Here is a 19,617-nt window from a genome sequence, read left to right as displayed (position 1 = left end):
ACTAACCATTTTATGTACAACAGGAATGTTTAATTCTCAGTGTAACTGTTAATTGTAAAAAAAAACACAGGAACTGTATTAAAACCTGTGTTCTTTCAGAAATGAACGATAAGGGTGGTTGCCTGGAAAATCAATCACATTAAAAAAAAAAATTGTCAAGTGGAAGACTGCCTCATATCAATAGCTAAAAAAATACATTTTGATATAAAGTTGTGTTGCTCGTTGGAGCTTTCCCTATAGAAAGCCAGCCAAATGAATCAAAGAGTTGCCCAGATTTTGGGCAACAAAAAAAACAGCCCTCAAATTATTGACCTCACTGTGATGTCATGCCATGTGCTGTGTGTGTCATCTCCCCCGGCTTGAAATGTATCATTACGATCGTTACGGTCACCAATAAAATACTTCCAAAGGCAAATGCACGTTGGAAGGCATTTTGGAATTGATGCGAATGCGTAATATTTCGTCTTTATTTAGCATGCATCTTCAAACATACGTGACTAAAAATAATAATTTCGACAGCTTTGTCAATCAATAGAAGCCTGCCCACTCCGTGTCAGAAATGAGAAGTTATTTCACCATTCTTTACCATGCCAGCCAGTACGGGTTGGTGAAGAGCAAGCCCAGGACCGTTTCAGATATCACTCGTTCGCCGTGGCCCTGAATCGAAAAACTCACCGGCTTAATTGCACCACCGCGACAAAAAGGCTCCTACCCACGATACGTTTTTTTGTTAGGGATGCACAACGCCGCGCGCTGTGGTTTTTGTACCAACGAGGCGGCAGCTCTTGCCGTCCTCTTTGAGCTCGTAGCCGTTGTCACAGCGGCAGGTGTAGGTGCCGCCACCCCCGGATACGCAGCGGTGCTCGCAGCCGTGCGCCACCAGAGCACAGATGTCGGGCCCTGCACGTGGAAGGGAGACACAAGAGACACACACACACACGTCGTTCTACAAGCTATCGTCGCACGCCCTTCACGGCGACGAGCGTCGCCGATACGGCGGGTAACCGGAGTGCACTGTCGGCGAAGATTCGTTTGAGGAGAGATCAGCGGCCATCTTGAATGCATTCTATGACGTTAATAAAATTAACCCGTAAAAACAAAGTTTTTCACTATAAATCTTTTATATGCGTGGCGGCTAGAGTCCTCTCGTTCTCTGGCTTGAGATGGCTGCCACCTATGGGTCAGATGATTGCCTGCCACCATTAAGCAATTGGTAATTAAATATAATTTATTTTTTCCTAAAAAGTGTAAAATTTTGGAAAAGAATTTTCACGAAAATAAATTGTCATGCAGAACGAGTCTGTGTGCAAAATGTCAGCTCGATTGGATCACAGGAAGTGGGTTAAAAAACGACCGAAAGATGTGCACGGTTGTAAGCGCGCAAGCAAGCAAGCAAGTGAACTTAATATAAAGGATTAAAAAAAAATTCCTAAAAAGTGGAAAATTTGGGGAAAAAAATTTCACGAAAATTAATTGTCACGCACAACGAATCTGTGTGCAAAATGTCAGCTCGATTGGATCACAGGGAGTTGGTTAAAAAACGACCGAAAGATTTGCACGGTCATAAGCAAGCAAGCAAGTGAACTTAATATTAAGGATTTAAAAATGAATGCCTGTGCATTCACAGGCATGTAAGAGGATTATGAAAGCCAATAAACAAATACAATACTGTAGCTATTATTGCACAGTTAAATACGTGGGCTATCTGATGTGAGTTTGAATTGTTGTTAATAGAAAAAAAAACGTTAAATCACTTTAGAGCATGCTTTGATGAGGTCACTGAAGTGACGTTTTTTTTTTAAGTGTGGAAAGCACACCATGTGTGATGTCAATAGAGCACTACTTTGCAGTGACTTTAAAGTGACTGTGTCATTATTACCAACAGAGGTTAAATCTCACTTGGGGACAGTCCGGGAAAGCTTAGGTGTGCAAAATAACTGCTGGTTACTTTTAGGAATACCTCATCCTCTAAGTATATTTTTTACATTTATTAAATAAAGACATGCAGACAAAGACTACTGAAGGTGTATAATCATAATAAACTGTCCTTGAATTGTTATATATTTAGTAACTCCCACATTGCAATGATAAACTTTTTATATCAGAATAATATGACATAATAATACGGTATAATATAACAAATAATTTCATTATAATATGGTAATCTTATCATATTAGTATCTTTATTGAATGCAACAATCGAAAAATGTGAGTTATTATTTGAAACATGTTAAAAGCCCATTGGAAAAGTTGCATAATTTACAAAGTAATTGAAGAAATTATATTGTGACAGTGGGATGATTACAAACGAAGCAAGATATTTTTTTCTAAAACAACAAAAACATTTTACTCATTGGAAAATCATCGTCTGAGCACTGAGACATAGTGCAATACAATCATCGGGAGACGACAATCAATAAACACACATGCAGGGTAAATATGATACAAAGATAGAGAACCAGCGATCCGGAATGTGAACGGATGTCAATTTGCAAGAGATTTTTCCAGGGTTTTAGTTTGCGAGTATGTTAAACTCTGGCAGACACAGTAATACCCATATCTTTTAGAGTTGTCATCTAACACATTGCACTCCGTATGACACATCCTTTCATGTATTACCATGATATATATTTGTCACTGCAGTCTGTGTGATGCTTGTCTGGGCAGTCTTATGAAGACCTGCTGTGTGAAATTTCACTCAAATCCTTCATACATTCCTAAAAGTCTAGTCAATAAGTCAATGCGTCTGCAAGTGGCCAGTGAGCGGTGTTCACCCATTCGAACAGCGCAATGCATGCGTTTTAACATTTATGCGACCGAGCTGCCTGATGTTGATACCACGCTCGCCACTGGGCCAGTTTGCACCAAGGTGACAGCTGAAATTCCTCCTGCAGTGTGGAAAGTTGAATAATGCCATCTGCACGCTCAACGTACAGGCCCCACCATGGGTGGATGTCACAGTTGAAAGTTTAAATCACCTGTAACTCAACAGGGATTGTGTACCCTGGAATTGTTTGGCTGCCTTATTTTTCTGACCATGGTTCCCCTCCATCATTGTTACCCTCCGTAATCCCGATTGGCTGGAAATCGTTGATAGGAGCTGCTAGACTTTAACGTATACAAATAATTAACGCACACCCCTTTTTCAATACCCTGATGTCGGTCATTGGAGTTGATTCACCTTACTTCACCAGATTTGTCAATAAGGATTGGTGAAGGGGTGGGTGGCCAAGAAGAGTTCAGATATTACTTTCCACTGATGTCAGCCATGGTCGGGAATTGAACCGATGTGCAATAACCACGGTGCCACCGATCCAACCATATTCCCTGTAAAGTAAGTCCTCGTTTAACACGGTAGATGCATTCCTGAAAAGTGCTGTGTTCAGTGAAAAATTAATTAAGCGAAAATCATTTTCCCATAAAAATGTTAACGATGAAGGTTGGTTAGATATGATGTACTACTAACGCACACCACACAGTAAGATGGTGGGACAAAGAACCGTGGGTACGCCGCTGCGGTACTGTATCATTCCACACACTGTATCATGCCGCTGAGGAAAGTTGTTCATTATCGACGGCTCAGAAACCGTTGAGTGAAAAGTGCTCCCAAATGGAAGAACCACATTATAGCGAAAACGTGTTGTGTGAGCGCGTGTTAAAATCGAGGACTTACTGTAGAGACACTGGAAAATAAGTGCGAGTAGAAACATAGAGATACAAATGAATATGCTAAATAGTACAGGATGCTGTTAAGCTCAAATTCCACGCATGTGACATTTTTATTGATAAGCTAGTTTGAATTAAATTCACATTCACTTGTACTCGTGTTTCTCTGATCCTGGTCAATGTGAACAGATCACACCAACTGGCACGATGACCATAACTATGGTGGAGAATGTGTCTCTTAACTCACATTGCATAAGTCACTTGTTGTTTTGGCCTATGTGTATTATTTAAACAGCATTTTAAAAAGGTGCCGAAAAGGTAAAACTGAATACGTGATGACGTTGACCCAACGTTATTTCCTATGTTAAATGCGCAACGAATCATCACGTTGCAGACGGGGGTGTCATCGACACTCACAGCAGCACCCAGGACTGGAGTTTGAACACACGCACTCCGACCAGTCGAGCAAAGCAATCAAATTCTGCTGTGGCTATCTGTCGCTCGTGAAGCTCTGAATAGCAAAGCATTTCTCGTCGCGTGTCGGGGGAGGGGGGGAAAGAGCTCGGAGAACCACGCACCGCAGAACTTGTCCTGGAACTTCGTGCTGAGTTTCTCGATGACGTCGAAGCTCTCCACGTAGTAGGTGTGCTGGTCGGCCGGCTCGGAGGCGATGAGGCGCAGCGACAGCGGGTCGGCCCGGTCCACCCCGATCGCGTAGATCTCGATGCCGGCACGGCGAGCGCGCTCCGCCACGTCCCGCACCTGCTCAGGCCACCCAGGAAGCGTGGAACGTTGGGCCAACGTTGGGCCAAAGTTGGGCCAATGTCCTGCACCTGCTCAGGCCACCCAGGAAGCGTGGAACGTTGGACCAACGTTGGGCCAAAGTTGGGCCAATGTCCTGCCCCTGCTCAGGCCACCCAGGAAGCGTAGATCGTTGGGCCAATGTGCCGCACCTGCTCAGTCCACCCAGGAAGCGTGGAAAGTTGGGCCAATGTTGGGCCAAAGTTGGGCAAAGTTGGGACAACGTCCCGCAACTGCTCAGGCCACCCAGGAAGAGTGGAACTTTGGGCCAACGTCGGGCCAACGTCTGGCCAATGGTTCCAACCACGTGCCAACGTTAAACCCAACATTGGCCAAACGTTAGTTCAACGTTTGCGTGTTTACTGGGGACAGAGCACCAAGGTGACTTGTGCGCACACAAGGTGGAAAACCCAACCATGTCTACAAGGTAAAGGTGCAGCCCTACAATCGCTTACGTCACTGCTGCCAAAAAGGCCTGTACTAAAGGGAGCTCGAGGAAGTTCTAGAGAGGACCTCTAGCGGGCCATTTGGCCTACTCTTCCACACTGGCCAGACATCTTGGAATAGGTGGAGTACCCCTACACTTGACCCCACCACACGTGACCAATTACTTGTTGCTGAGTGGAAGAGGTGAATTGAGATGAATTTGGATATTATTGAGAAGTGCTCAACGGCATGTCTCTCTCTCCCCGTGGTCACGTGGACTTCTCCAGCTCCTCCGGTTTTTCCCTCCACATTGAGAATCAACATGCATTGAGAGCATTTTGCTCATATACATTTCCACATGATAAACCATTTCATTGAGCTATCATTTGTGGCCAGGTCGCTTCTAAAAAAAGACCTACAGTATGCAGCTCAATGGGCCTTAGTTACTGGGTGCTCCAGTAGATCACCCTTCTATCTTGTGTCTCTCTGTGTAAGTCATCACGGACCTGATCCTGGGGTCGCCCGTCGGTCACCACGATGGCGATGCGCGGGACCCGGGACCGGGCCGGCCGGGCGCCCTCCGCCTCCGTGAAGGCCACCGTCATCGCGTACTCGATGGCCAGGCCCGTCATGGTGCCCGTCGCCAGAGGCTCCATGGCCTCCACGGCAGTAACCATCTCCGCCTGTGGCAGACGCATGGTGGCCCATGGCACAGACGTGGCGGCATTACTGTCTCCATCCACCGCCCCCCCACCCCCCGTATCAGTTTCTCCTGTAGGCTGAAACCAATCATTTTATCTAAATAACCAGTAAGAGGCTTGTTTCGTAATTGATGTGACTATTAGGCTCAGCATCAACCACTCGGCCATCCAGACTCATGGTTTCCATAAGGACACTTGGCCTGAATCGGTTTAGATGTGCAGGAGTGTCATCAGCGGGGTGTGGCTTATTAAACAAATGAGAGCCTCCTCTTGTTAGGGCTAAGCCATGCGTGAACGCAATGGAGACCCACAAAAGATGAAATGAAGAAGAAGGCCGCGGTGGCCCCTACCTTGTGGCGGTGCGTGGCGAGCGAGAACTCGTGGTGCACCGTGCTGCCGTACTTGATGAGCCCGACCCGCGTCGCGTCCGGCCCGATGTCCAGGTTGCCGATGATAGCCGTGATGAAGAGCTTCATTTTCTCAAACTCACGTGGCCGAACACTCCGCGAGCTGTCGATGATGAATATGAGGTCCACGGACTTGCTGGCACAGACCGGGCCTAGGGTATCCGCGTTTGGATTTGCCGTACACACCGTGCGTTAAATTGTTAAATAAACGGAGGGCCTTGCACTATACGGCAACATCTGCACACACGCTACATCTGACTCGACTTACCAACTGTCATTAACATCCAAAGAGAACTACTAAGCCGACTGTGATTACTTTCGATGAGATGTTTGAAAGTAACCTACATTACTCTATTTACTTGTTGGCAACACTCATAACCATATGGACAAAGTTAGTGAAAAACAACTTATAATAATTATATCGTGGTCAATGCCATGTACTACAATGCTATGAAGATTGATTTAATTGACATTAAATCACGAAATGGACCTCAACAAAAGTAACACATTTAGACAAATGTTATCAATAAGGTACATCAATGATGTGCTCCCCAATTTCAGATTATTCCAAAAAAATCTGATCCTCAACATGTTTTTACTTCTAAATGATATGAGAAACCAGCTATGATGGCACTTGCATCATGTCACTTCATTACTATTCCTGCCAAAAGTGGAACTATGCAATTTTGGGTGACATACCTATTGCTAGCATGAAGACATGCTACATTTGGATGTAATGTAAAAAACATTAAATCTGAAAAATACTTAGAATCATCATAGAAAATCTAGGAATACGATTTTTTTTACACCTGGAACTGATCCCTACAGCACACACACGCGTGATATACGATTAATAGTTACCATGTCATCACTGGTAGTGATAATAAGGGGCTGTGGTGGTGGCAAAGCTGACGTTGTTTTGAGGTAGGGACATTTCATTGGTTGAGACTCGTCGTGGTGACGACACAAAGGAGTTAATTCCTTTGGAGGAGGAAGAGCCTTACTTTCGGGAGGAATGATGAGATGTAATATTTCACAGGCCGGTCTAGCGTTGTATACAGCAGAGTGTGCACTGAAAACCCAACAAGAATGCCGTCGGTGCGCATAAAAAATGGCCGCACAGAATTACACGCGAGCAATATCTCGTTAAAAGACAAAAACCTCGCAGAAACCAAAAAGTGACTGGCAGTTGGTGTGGCTTCGGTCTCATTTCCACTTCCCATCGGGTTCATCTGCAGTAGAAGGTCATTCATCAAACATAAGCATTCACGTGCTATTCACGTTTCCTGTTTTAAATCATACAATTGAAATGAATAACATTTTATGCATTGACCTATGGATGCACACCAGGTTAATTTTGATTTAACAAAAGAACGTTGAACCGAGTTCAACTTCACGAAATCTCACCTGCAAGGTGTGGCGTGTTAAACCTGGCCTATACTGTACTGTGCACTCGAATGTCATTGGCGACATGCAGCCACAGTGTGGGGCTAACACATTTTGTGCTGCTGCAACGTTTGGTAAATGATTCCAACGTCTTACTCCGACTGGAAATGATTCGTACTGCCACAATCTTCTGCATGATCATCACAAAAGTCCAGATTGAAACTCAATTCTACTTCCCGCAACTCTCTTCGCATTTCACTCAGTGCCAGATTAAGCTCATGTGTGGCCTGTAGCATATGTTAAAAAGGGGCCCTAAAACACACAAATATTAAAACATACAAATAGAGCAAGTGCAGAATCACTGAACCGGAATTGATAGCTTGAAAGTATTTAACGCGGGGCCCTTGAAAGTGCGGGGCCCGTAGCACATGTTGCTACTTTTGCTACTGGGATAATCCGACACTGACATTTGCACTCTACAGCTCAGGGTGGAATTCTCTGCGGCAGGAGAAGTCTGACTCGCAACCTCCTCCTCCCTCTCTGCACCAAGGGCCAGGACCGTCATCACTGCCGCGCGTTGTATCTCAGTGGCTGCTGCACATTGGCATCAGCGTTGAAACCCACACCGACTTATAAGAGACACTTAGGGGCCCCGCAAGATTTTTTGTTTCCCGGCTTTCGAGCAACAGAGCTTGGCTCGCCGCACCGCACCTCAAGAGTCACGGCCAGTCATGTCTGTGAATGAAGGCCGTAATTATAATATATATTGAGGGGGACATATCTTCCACACATCCCCCCCAACATTAAAATATGCTCAAAATTACCCCCCCCCCCCAACATATCGCTATAAAATAGATTTATTTTTATATGGTTGTGGTTATGGTTGTACTTTAGTAATCCCTAATCTCTGCCATTTCATACAATGAAACAAGAAAAGGTAAAAAAAACAGAGCAATGTAATACAATACACTATTAGACATTGTAAAAAAAGTCCATCCTATGTGTTAGTGAATTTTTAAATATTTTAGGCAGGAAATTCGTTTTTAAATTTACAAAATAAATTCTGGGGGGGGACCCCCAGACCCTCTGGAAGATTTGGTCCCCCCCTAATGTTGACTCCATGGCTATGGCCTTGCTGTGAATTATTGCGCGAGTTACTAATTGCACTATTGTGATTATTCTGACTAGCCCCGTGGGGTATGTATACCGAAACTTCTATCTGAAATCTGTTTTCAGATCGCCTGTAAAAAATAACTACCTGATAAACCTGCGACAGGCACCGGTGATGACCGACAAAATCGAAAGTACTGGTGCGATTTTATCGACGCATCAAAGAACACTGAACGAGTGAGATTCGTGTGGCTGATGCAGTTGGGGTGAATGTTAACTGTATTCACAAAAAAACGAAAGAAAAACTCGAACACGAAAGTCCGAGACACAGCCAAGGTGTGCGCCTACAATCGGTGTTTGCTGTTCAGTTGCCTCTTCATTTCATTAACCTTGACGGCCGCGCTTACGACTTAGGAGCCGTCCATAAATGGCGTCACGCGATTTTGGACGATTTTTGACCTCCCCCCCCCCCCTTCGTCACATGACGTCACAAAAAGTCAGACCCCCCCTCAATTATGACGTCACAAAGCTCTGCCCCCCCCCAAAAAAAAAAACATGCTCCAAATCGCTTTAAACTATTGTCATTGTAGTGCGTATTTAATGTGGCGCTGCACTCTGATGTTGTAGGAGAAAACATCTATTAAAAAGTCTATTTAATTGAGTAGAACGTGTTGTCTATATTTATTGAAAGTTGTGAATTTTGATGTGACGTCACATTTCTCAACCCCCCCCCCCTTCGTCACACATCGTCACAAATGTCTGACCCCCCCCCCCCCCCCTAGGTGCGTGACGTCATTTATGGATGGCCCCTTACGACTTATTCTACACGACGGAAATAAACGTTCACTTTTGACTTGGGTCGCGCTATACAAAGCATAGGCGTTGTAGCAGTGTGTCATTGTAAGAGTGTTAAGACTAATGTCGTTCACTCGTTTTAGAATCAAGGTGCATTAAGAGTATTTGGCTGCTTTACATTTCCACGTGATAAGCCCCTTCGTTGAACTATCATTTGTGGCCAGGTCGCTTCTGAAAACGAGCTATAACAGCTCAGTGAGCCTTACCTGGTCAAATAAAATAGCTGTATAATTTTATGCTTTTTTATTTTGCTTGATTGATACACTTGTTAAACTCCAAAAATGCTCCCCAAAGTGTTCTCTGAACCAATGTAACCTTGGGCCCGTTTTGACTTCACTAAACTTCATCAGCATGGCGTGGTTTGTAAAACAATAATAATTGTCACTCGTAACGTGCAGCGCTCCCCAACCGGGTGAGGCAGCAGCCACGCAGTGGGCAAGAAAATACTTTTGGGAAAGCATAGCAGTACCTTTAGCGATTAAAGATGAAAACTCTGGTTTGTTTTGAAATATAAATACATTCTTTAAAATGGTTGTTGTTTCAATTATGAAATTAATGCATTCATCATCATTTTCGGACTCGCCACAAACATCGTAGCGGGAGTTTGTTTAACAGGCGAACTATATATTTCACAATCGACCACATCATATGTATCACTCGTTACAATGACGCACTACTCCCAAGCCCATGCGATATGTGTATCGCACAACCCAAATAAAAAACCCAACACAACCTTTGCGTCGCACACAATAAACGAGCGGTAAACGAGCCAACCAAGGCCACTTGAATGAGAACGAATCTCTGCAAAACAAATCCCTCGTTCCGAGACACCTCACCGAGGCTGTGAGCGAATGTGATCCTGTGCGGCGGATCTCTGTCACGAGCTGAGAAAATGGTGATGACGATGATGCTGTGATGATGATGATCGCGAGTGATGAGTGGACGCACGCACGCCAAGCGTGGCCGCACGCCGCGTCCACAGAGACGGTAACTGCATCGCGCGCGTTCAGATGCGCTTCTGTGGCCGTCTGGAACGCTCTTCCTTTCGATATTAGAAAGCCATGGAGCTATGCACTTTTAAATCATCTCGATTGACAAACTCATTTCTTTATAACTGCTTTCATGTGTTTAGTGTGTTGTCGTTACCCCCGCACCCCCGATTAGCGCAGTTATCGACGTACGGTGCGAAAGAAGTTCAACGTACACACACACACTGTGAACGCACCTGAGCCGGTCCCCTCTGGCAGCAGCGGCGGGCCCCCAGCAGCATCGTCAACCGTGAGCGAGTCCTGGCCCCTGGCGACGCCTCGGAGGAGGAGGAGCAGCAGGGCCAGGCACGCCGTCAGACACGTCGCCAGGGCACGCATTGTACCTGGGGGATGATGTTGAGGATGATGATGATGATTACAACAACGACAACATGGAGCAAAAATACAAAACGAGGTTTTACGGACCATGTCTATGCATGCCTACGCCATTGGCCGATTTGGTGAATCGTCCTTAACCCCTGATAAGTTAACTAATGACGTCGTGATGCTGCTTGCTGCTGGCAGTGGTGCACAAACAATAATAGTCATGATAATTTAAACAACAAAAAACTCAACACGTTCGACCCGGTAAGGCTGAAAGGAATACAAATATATACAAAGTAAAAGGCGACGTTTCGGGCAATAACCCTTTTCCAGAGCACATGGAAGCTCTCCGATGTGTTTTCGAGTTGTCACACGTGTTGGCCCAGCACGTTGTACACGACCCGAACACACATGGCAGAACCATACAGTACGAATAGAAAACCCGACGCGATTTGACCCGTTTAATTTGTGCGGTCTTCAATGGCAAACTACAGGAAATTCCACTTGAGCTAGTTTGTGCAATAGGCTACAGCCGTTTTGTTTCAAATGGCAGCTGTAATCTCCAACACGCAAGTCGCCGCATTCCCTCTGCAGATGACCGTGTTCCCGAAACGTTAGCTTGCTTGAGTAATAACCCACGGGATGAGTGGTGGCGAAGTGATGAGCACACCTTTAGAAACATGCGTTTATATTAATTACATTATGTTGCTGCTATCATTTCCCACGTGATAAGCCACTTCGTTGAGCTATCACTGTTGATGGCCAGGTTGCTTCTGAAAAATAAGCTAATAGCTCAGTGGGCTTTACCTGTTAAAATATTTGTATATATATAAAAGTGATTTATTTACAATTTCTTATACTTTGCACTCCGATTGTGTTTTGTATTGTTTGTTGTTGTAACGTTCTGACCTGCCCCTAATAGAAATCTGTGAAAGAGAGCTTCATAGCTCATCGGATTCCTCCAGGATAAGTAAATTTTCTGAGTCTGATTCTGACACTATGCTTCAAACCCGGTGATCTCGAGTTCGATTCCAGGGCATGGATAAACGTGGCCAGTGATATCTAAACCGGTTTTTGACCCCCCTTTGCCTTCTTCACCAACTCCCATCGACCAGGGTGGTGAAGTATGGTTGAACAACCCCTACGACAGACGCGGCGTAAGGAGGTCTTCAACCGAGCAGTTGGTTGACAAAGGACTGTAATTTGTAATTTCATTTTTAACATATATAAGTGTTGTAACATGTTTAATCACAGCTTAAGCAAAGCTTCATACCCAGGGCAAAAGAAAACAGACAACAACTCCCTGCCTGCCGTGTTGTATCGATAACACGTGCTGCGTTCTCCACGTCGCACTCGCCTTGAGCACACAACCGTGTATATGAAATCCTCTATTTACGAACATTCGACTTACGAACTTTGAGAGATACAAAAAAACCTGTCCATATGTCAAGTTGCCTGTTCGGATCGAGAGTCGTAAGTTCAACCGCCTCGCAATAGATGGCGGTGGTAGCATCTACATCTGCAGAACATGAAAACCCAGTGGCATCTACGGGAGATTATACAACTTTTGAAACCATTCCCCGTGTTTAGTGTGCATGCCGTACAACACGTTTGGAATCGACAGGAGTAAAGTTGGACTTACGAACAAATCGACTTACGAACCCACCCCTGGAACCTAACTCGTTCGTAAGTAGAGGAGTCCTTGAACACGTACAGTATTCCATCTATATAGCGCCTATAATTGCATTACATTTTCATCCAACGAGCTTAGGCTACTTTTCCAATCTCAGAGGCATGTATCCAGCATGCCTCTGGTAAGTAGTCGGCTTAATGCAGTTCAACTAATCCGCTCAGAGAGCTATACAAGACAAAAAAAACTGCATTTTTGGAGAGACCTGGCTTTTTGGAGAGACCTGGCTTACAAAACTTGCGCAAAATGTATCAGGACTAAGAATAAATACCACGTTAAAGATCAATAGAAGGCAGACAAAATGTAACATCTGTTCACTAGGTAAGACAACCATTGAGATAAATCTCGTTTGCAAGGGTGACCTGGGTCAGCAAGTGACACCGGTGGAGTGTAAATTATAGAGGCCTGACGGAGACGAATCAGATCAAACGCGCTGGTTTTGAACGCCATCACCAAAGCAAACAAAAATGTTGGTATGTTGAACTTCTTTCGCGCCGTACGTCGCCAACCGTGCTCATGCGACACAGCACAACAGTTGAAAGAATACACGTACATTTGTGAGAGATAATAAAACCACAAACATTGCGCACGTAAACTTCAAGGTTCATCCATTTGAAACAAATAAATATCACAAATTGCCACCATTGCAAACATCGTGATACTGCGATGCAGCGTGAATAACGAGACAAGAGATTGATGAGCGCGCGACGTTCACCTGCTGTGAGTGGCGATGCGTGGAGGAGACAGGACACGGCTATCCTTACCAGTCGAGGCGAGGATGATGATGATGATGATGGTATTGCCAGGCGCACCGCTGGTACGGAGGACTCTTGAACTTTAGCGATATACGAACATCAAACGCGGGATTTTATTTTATTTAAAAAAAACACACACAGAGAAGCGTGACCCGAAGCTCAGAAGCTTAATCAAATATCCTAAAAAAATGTAAAAAAAAATGGGCCGGGTGGAGAGACGGACGGGTAAGGAGAAGCAGTCGCTTGTCCAGAAGATGCCCCAAAGACCCCCCTATCGTGTCCGTCGTGTGCCGCACACGCGAGTTGATGCTGATCAAGCCGGGTGGTGGTGCTGGTGATGGTGGTGCAAGATGTGAAGAGCGTGCCCGCATGCACCTCCCTCTAATAAGGCCGGGTAATCATCTCACGGCAGCTGTTCCTCCTCCTTCTCCGCTGCTCCTATAAGACAGCCAGCCACTCACTCTGCGGTCTGTACCTGGTGGCTGTGTGGCTCACTCGCCCCGCCTGTCTCTCCCCCCTTCCTCCCTCCCTCCCTCTTTCTCCAGTGCCGCGTCTCCCCCCTCCACCTCTCTCTTGCGATGACCCCGTCGGACCTCTTCTTCAATGGGCTCCTTGTTGAGATCTGTCTCTCGGAAAAGAAATAGTTGCCACCGAACAGAAGCCCTGTTTGTTTGCTCTTGGCCGAGCGGGCTGCAAATAAAGTGCATACGTGACATCCCGTGCCCCCGCGGGCTGACTATATAACGGCATGTTTTAGGAAAGGAAGGTCTCTCTTTGAGAGAACATACATTGCTTTGTTTTGATAGTGTTATGTATATAGACGCAGGTGGGTCTCATCTCTTATAAAGGGCCATTGTGGTAAAGCCATTGTGTGAATGACATTGTTACGGATGACATGCAAGTGTCACGTCTAATGGAATGTGTTCATATAACTTACATTATCTTCACGTGTATGCCAGTTTACCTTTAGGCAATTAAATCCAACAGTACAATCGTCAACGAGTGTTACAATCTCAATTATGTAAATAATTCTGTATTATATACATTACGCATATGATCAAATATCCTACGGCTTTGCTACCACTTTACACCATATCGTATTGACGAGCATGGTGAAGTATGGGCAACTCCCCCCCCCCCCCAGACCTGCATGGGGTGGGATTACCCTTATCGGTCAAAAATTGGTTGTACAAGTACGTATACACATTGCTACTAATGACATGTATTTTTTTTCCAGGAAAGCTTCACTGAGATTAAGTACATTATTATTTTCAACAGGTTCCTCAAATTGGATTTTTAACCAATTGCACGGCTTACGTTTCCTGAAACTAAACCTTATAAAATAATCCACTGAAAATAATTGTGTGTTATTAGGGTGAAATTAATTTTGGAATTAGGCTGTTCATAAAATGTGAAATAATGTAAAAAGTCAAACAGATTCCACACTGAAAATAGTTTGGGCATTTCCCATAATTGTTATGGCCGTGAATCAATAGTGGAAATTCTGCATTCTTATGGTAGGTGCCACCAGTCTCCCCGTAAGACAAGCACAATTTACGCTCCACAAATTGGTGACGATTTTTTGTACAAAACCAAAGCAGAATTATTATCTGACTTGATCCATAGCCGGAATTTGAGCTCACGACTTTTCGATTGTGAGATGGGCACTCTTCCACAGAACCACCAGAGCGGACTATGGCCGTACAGCGTTAACCAGAGGGGTTGGACTCACTCCTGCAATTCCACGAATCGTCACACGACTCAGGGCTGCAATTGCGTTCGAAAAATGAATATATTTTTTTATTTCTTTTCTTAAACATTCTGGTTGCATTGTTTCGTATTTGTTATCTTTTCTATGTAAATTGCTGCCAAATTCATTAGCCTAAGAGTGACGCTGTCGTATCGTTAACATATACAATAATGAATATAAGACAAAAATATACATCGAGGTTTTCCATATACATTTTGATGCATGAGCCCACATAATACATACACATTGATTAATCAATGTATCATTACACCCTAATATAAACCCTAATTGTAAACTCACTCTTATCCTATTAAATAAATAAGCAATATTCAACAGGTAGGCAATATATTTCATAATGAGGGGTGTTTGGGTTAGATTGCATAAAATATAAATGTGTCCTTAACCCACCACCACCCGACACAGCCATTTAGTAAGGTTTGCCACGAGAACAAGATTTACAATGGATTATAATTACATCGATGTGCTGAAGTAATAGTGAATTGGCACGTTTTGTTCACGTGACAAAACATAACCAATTGGCGGTGTCGGGTGTTGGTGGTGGTGGGTTAACGACACATTTATATTTCATGCAATCTAACCCAAAAACTTTTATTATAAAAAAAGAAAAAATATTTTAAAGACATATTATATGTATGTTGAACTTCTTTCGCACTGTACGTAGCCAACCGTGCTAATCTTTGTCAATCCACTGCTACGTGAAGGCCTGCCCCTGCCATGACAGTAATACTTTACCACCTTGATCAGTACGTGTTGGTGAAAAGGGGGTGGTCCAGGACAGTTCAAAGGCATTCACGTGGCCCCTGACGTTATCTGTAGGCCAAATTCCGACTCTCGCCTCGGGGTTCATAGCTTCGTGAATTAATAACTACTCACCACCAGAATATACGAAACAGAATATAAATATAGATAATCAGACAACATACCTCCTTGCCATAGCTGTCCCTCTACGTAATAAATAAAAGTGTTTTGTATTACTCTTTAACATTTATATATTTTATATACTCTTTGGTTATTTCGGTAAAGTCACGTAAGTATAAAATATAATCAAATAAATCACGGCGTTTCGGGCGCAACACAACCTTCCATCATCAAGTGTTGCGCCCGAAACGTCGTGATTTATTTTATTTCATTTTCTACATATGTGACTTTACCGAAAGAACCAAGGAGTATGGATTCCTGCAGTCACGAAAGCTTAAAATCAATACTTTTTATATATTGAAGGATTCCTATTGTTAAGACTTGTTGATCGATTATTTTGAACATTGACGTCTTCTTGGCATGCGTATGCTCTACAAACAAAGGCTATGGACTCTCTAAATGAAAGAAAAATATTGACCTCTGCATTCTGCCCACAACACGGGGAAATGGAGGAGGCACTGAGGAATGCTGAGGACAATGCTCCGGTTCTCTTTGGGTTACAGACACTTCGGGTAAAGGAATGTGTTCTGGAAAGTCAGTCTGTCACGCTAGCACCCAGGAGCTTAGCTCAGTTAGGAGTGGCACGCATACTGCACCCGCTGTGGCCAACACGTAAACACTGCACGACGATCACTTGTGTTGTGATCGAAACGTCGTAGTCTTCTGTTATTTTTTTGTTATTTTCTTTGAACCTATCTAGGTGACTTTACTGAAAGACCCAAAGAATACTGCACATACATCAGCCTTCATCTGGGCTACTGCGGTAGCTGCAACCGTGGAGTTTGTGCAGTTTATCCCCCCTGCACGTGAGAGCCAGCAAATGTCAGGGTTTTTGTTTATATAAACACACCGATGCTAAAGAGAGATTGGTCTCTGTTGGTCCGTTATGACTGTGATTAGAAATACCCCCAGAAAATGATGTTCTGAAGACAAGAGTGAACTTCTGATTTATATCTATATTAAATAGCTACACATTGCTACGCGTTACACAACATAAAAATGCATGCAATGAGTTGACAAGTGTAGCAGTTGGGTGAGTTGTTGCTCTGGAGACTGGGAGATCGTTAATCGATGTTCAATTGTTGAGTTGATGATGGCTTTGGTCGTGAGTTCTCACTGAACAGAGTGGGCCCGCATGGGGGCTCCCATCTTCCACTCCAATCGACGCCAGCTACGACCCGCAGCTCCCTGTGATCCTGCTGCCTGTACCCGCACGTAAAAAAAACAATTGTGCGATACGGCCAACGGAGTTTCACCGGGATCTCTGATCGGAAGACCCGGACCCAGTTACCAGCAAAAGTTTTGTGATCCATCCTTCAGTGTGAGCCAGTTTTTCAAGTAACTTTAAACAGTGCTTTTAATCCAAAGAGCTTACGATGTGTGATTGGCACGGCACATTTTTCTTGTGACGTGCCAACCACACACTAGACTCGTAAGAGTGCGCGATAACAAACGTTCAGATTTGGCAAGTGCCATAAAAAAAGTGTCATTGGTAGAATATGCATGCGCGGAGAGTCTTGCGGTACCGATGGGAGGTCGCAGCAGAGTGGGTTGACCAAGCTCATTGGGATCTCGTGATAATTAGTTTTCCAAACTTTGACAGAAATTGTCATCACTATACTGTATGAGCATTGTAATATTCCGCTGATTACGAAGGAACTGCGGCGATGCATCAGGTTTGGCTTAGGAGTGAACACAGGCAAGCTATTCAAGTTTAAATAACACAAATACTCAACAAATTCATCAATAATACTCCGGCCTTAAAATGAAAAATTATATAATTGGAGGCTTTTGGTATTGTCCTTTCTTCATAGCACATCATGAAGAGCCATTGCTCAAAATGTCACTTATCTCGAGTTGTTTTGTTATATGTGCTTGTGCACCAGCGCAGCTTCACCAAAAAAATCATTAGTGATGCTTAGACTACTGCCATTTAGTACATGTGAAGGTGAATTGTTATAATATATTTTGTCTGTACGAGTGTGCCACACGAATTCTGGGCATTTAATAAATGTACGAGAGGCAAACAGTTTAAAGAACATGATATTAAAAGCACACATGAACTCATGTATTACTTTGTCCAGTATAGTAAAAAAAATGCATTAGCATATCAATGGACTCCCACCTGCTTAAATAAGATATTGATCTTTCCTGGCATGGCACCTGGTGCAGGTGTGTGCAGGTGTGCGAGGCCCATCACTGATGACACGAAAGGCAGCGATGCTGTGGTGCTGGCCCATTATCTCATGCGTTCGACAAGCCTTTATAGGTGCTTGCTAGCAGGCGTTTATCCCGACTGTCCAAGCGAGCTAAACATGACGACCGTTCGGGTAGGTGAATTAAAAAGGTAAAACGTCACTATAATAATACCTACTGTAATCACCCAGGAATATCTGTTCATTAATATTCATGAACAGGTTACGTCCTCCACATGGACACGCCACTCATTAATAATCATGAGCGGGTGACGTCACTCCGCATGGAGAACCCTCCCCCTTCTTAATAATCATGAGCAGGTGACGTCACTCCACATGGGGGGGGGCGAGGCGCCTCCTCCCCCCTCCTCGGCGTCAACTTACAACCCTCACTACAATGGCAGAACCCTCACGTCACGTGATCTCCGTAACGCTATTGAGACATAGAAGTAAAAAGGACGTCATGATGAACAAGGGATTATTACCTTTAAATGAAATACGTCTGTGTCACCGAGCTCTTACAAATGGCACACGCATTAATGCAATGAATATATCACGTCGCGGTCTGCTTTTCGCTTGCAAGTTTAAGATTTACTGCAATACACCCGTCCTTGGACGGGCAAAAGGGTAGTTGTAAAATAATAAGTGGATGTTGATTATGAAGCATATGTAATTCGTGCAGTACACAACTTTGCCTAAGGTAGTTGTCTCAGTGGCAAGCATCTGTTTGAAGAGTTGAGGCACAGAGGCGTCCGTTACTTCAAAGTCTTTTTCGCATATAAAGCCCACATGCTGTTTTCGGTCAGGTTAATTGCAGTGAGTGTGTTTGTGTGCTCGCTAGCAACACTTGCCCCGACAGTCTGTTCAGGCTATACAGGATATTTTTTCCTCTTTGGTGCGGGTTATACGTGAAAGGCACATCTTTAGAGCAGGAATGTGGAGTGCTACTAGCAAAGGTTTATTTTATTTAACGTGTTTATTTCATAACGTAGTTTTGACCTGGAAAATGCAACAGTTGGAGTGCTCTTCCCCTTTCGGATTTGGGAAATCTAAGTGAGGATAATGTATTTAAGCAACAAACTAAGAGTGCAAATTAGTTTGATGTTCTGAGGACTTTAACAAAACGTTAGTTTTTTACACCATGGGAACCTCATTTGCCAGTAAAAATATGATAATTGGTTTTTTACCCTTCTATCTGTTGCCAGATAGAAGGGTAAAAAACCAATTATCAATACGTTAGTTGATTCACTGTTTCCAGCTGAACGTGCACTTTCATGGATGCTGCCATGGTAAAACGGTCATCACACTGGACTGTCAAACCAGAGGTCGCCTGTTCAATTTTATTTTCCGGCACCACTGCAGTTTGGAAAATGCGGTGCCTCAAATGTAAATGGAGACTGCGGTGAGACGATCCGTATGCTGCACGTGATGGAGTCAAACGTGGGCAATCTCACAATTCCCAAGACGTTTGGCAGGCGTGGAAGAGTAGGCCAAATAACCTCTGTGGAGGCGCCTCGCTCGCCTCATTCTAATGGTGGTCCTTTCTGCCAGCAGTACTTTGAGCAAATTGCAGAGCTGCATTTT

General features: G+C 44.1%; 1 protein-coding gene across 2 annotated transcripts; it reads right to left on the bottom strand.

Annotated features, from left to right (window-relative positions):
* Nucleotides 1-714: 714 nt before the first annotated feature.
* On the bottom strand, nt 715-13,619 carry LOC133349063 (matrilin-3-like). 2 transcript variants are annotated; one of them, XM_061562201.1, is made up of 6 exons: nt 13,110-13,619; nt 10,578-10,724; nt 5,945-6,153; nt 5,400-5,576; nt 4,245-4,428; nt 715-900 (listed from the first exon to the last, which is right to left on the bottom strand). In XM_061562201.1, the coding sequence occupies exons 2-6, from the start codon at nt 10,717-10,719 to the stop codon at nt 731-733; spliced, it is 882 nt and encodes a 293-aa protein (XP_061418185.1). In that variant the 5' UTR covers nt 10,720-10,724; nt 13,110-13,619; the 3' UTR covers nt 715-730. The 2 variants fall into 2 exon arrangements, with proteins under 2 accessions (XP_061418185.1, XP_061418184.1); XM_061562200.1 differs by having other exon boundaries at nt 716-900; nt 13,159-13,619.
* Between the last annotated feature and the right edge of the window lie 5,998 nt (nt 13,620-19,617).

This window comes from Lethenteron reissneri, chromosome 29 (assembly GCF_015708825.2).
Source record: "Lethenteron reissneri isolate LAM-NWPU_2019-01 chromosome 29, ASM1570882v1, whole genome shotgun sequence".
Lineage (NCBI taxonomy): Eukaryota > Metazoa > Chordata > Hyperoartia > Petromyzontiformes > Petromyzontidae > Lethenteron > Lethenteron reissneri.
Note: the sequence above shows the minus strand (reverse complement) of the source record. Positions and strands in the feature narration are given on the sequence as shown.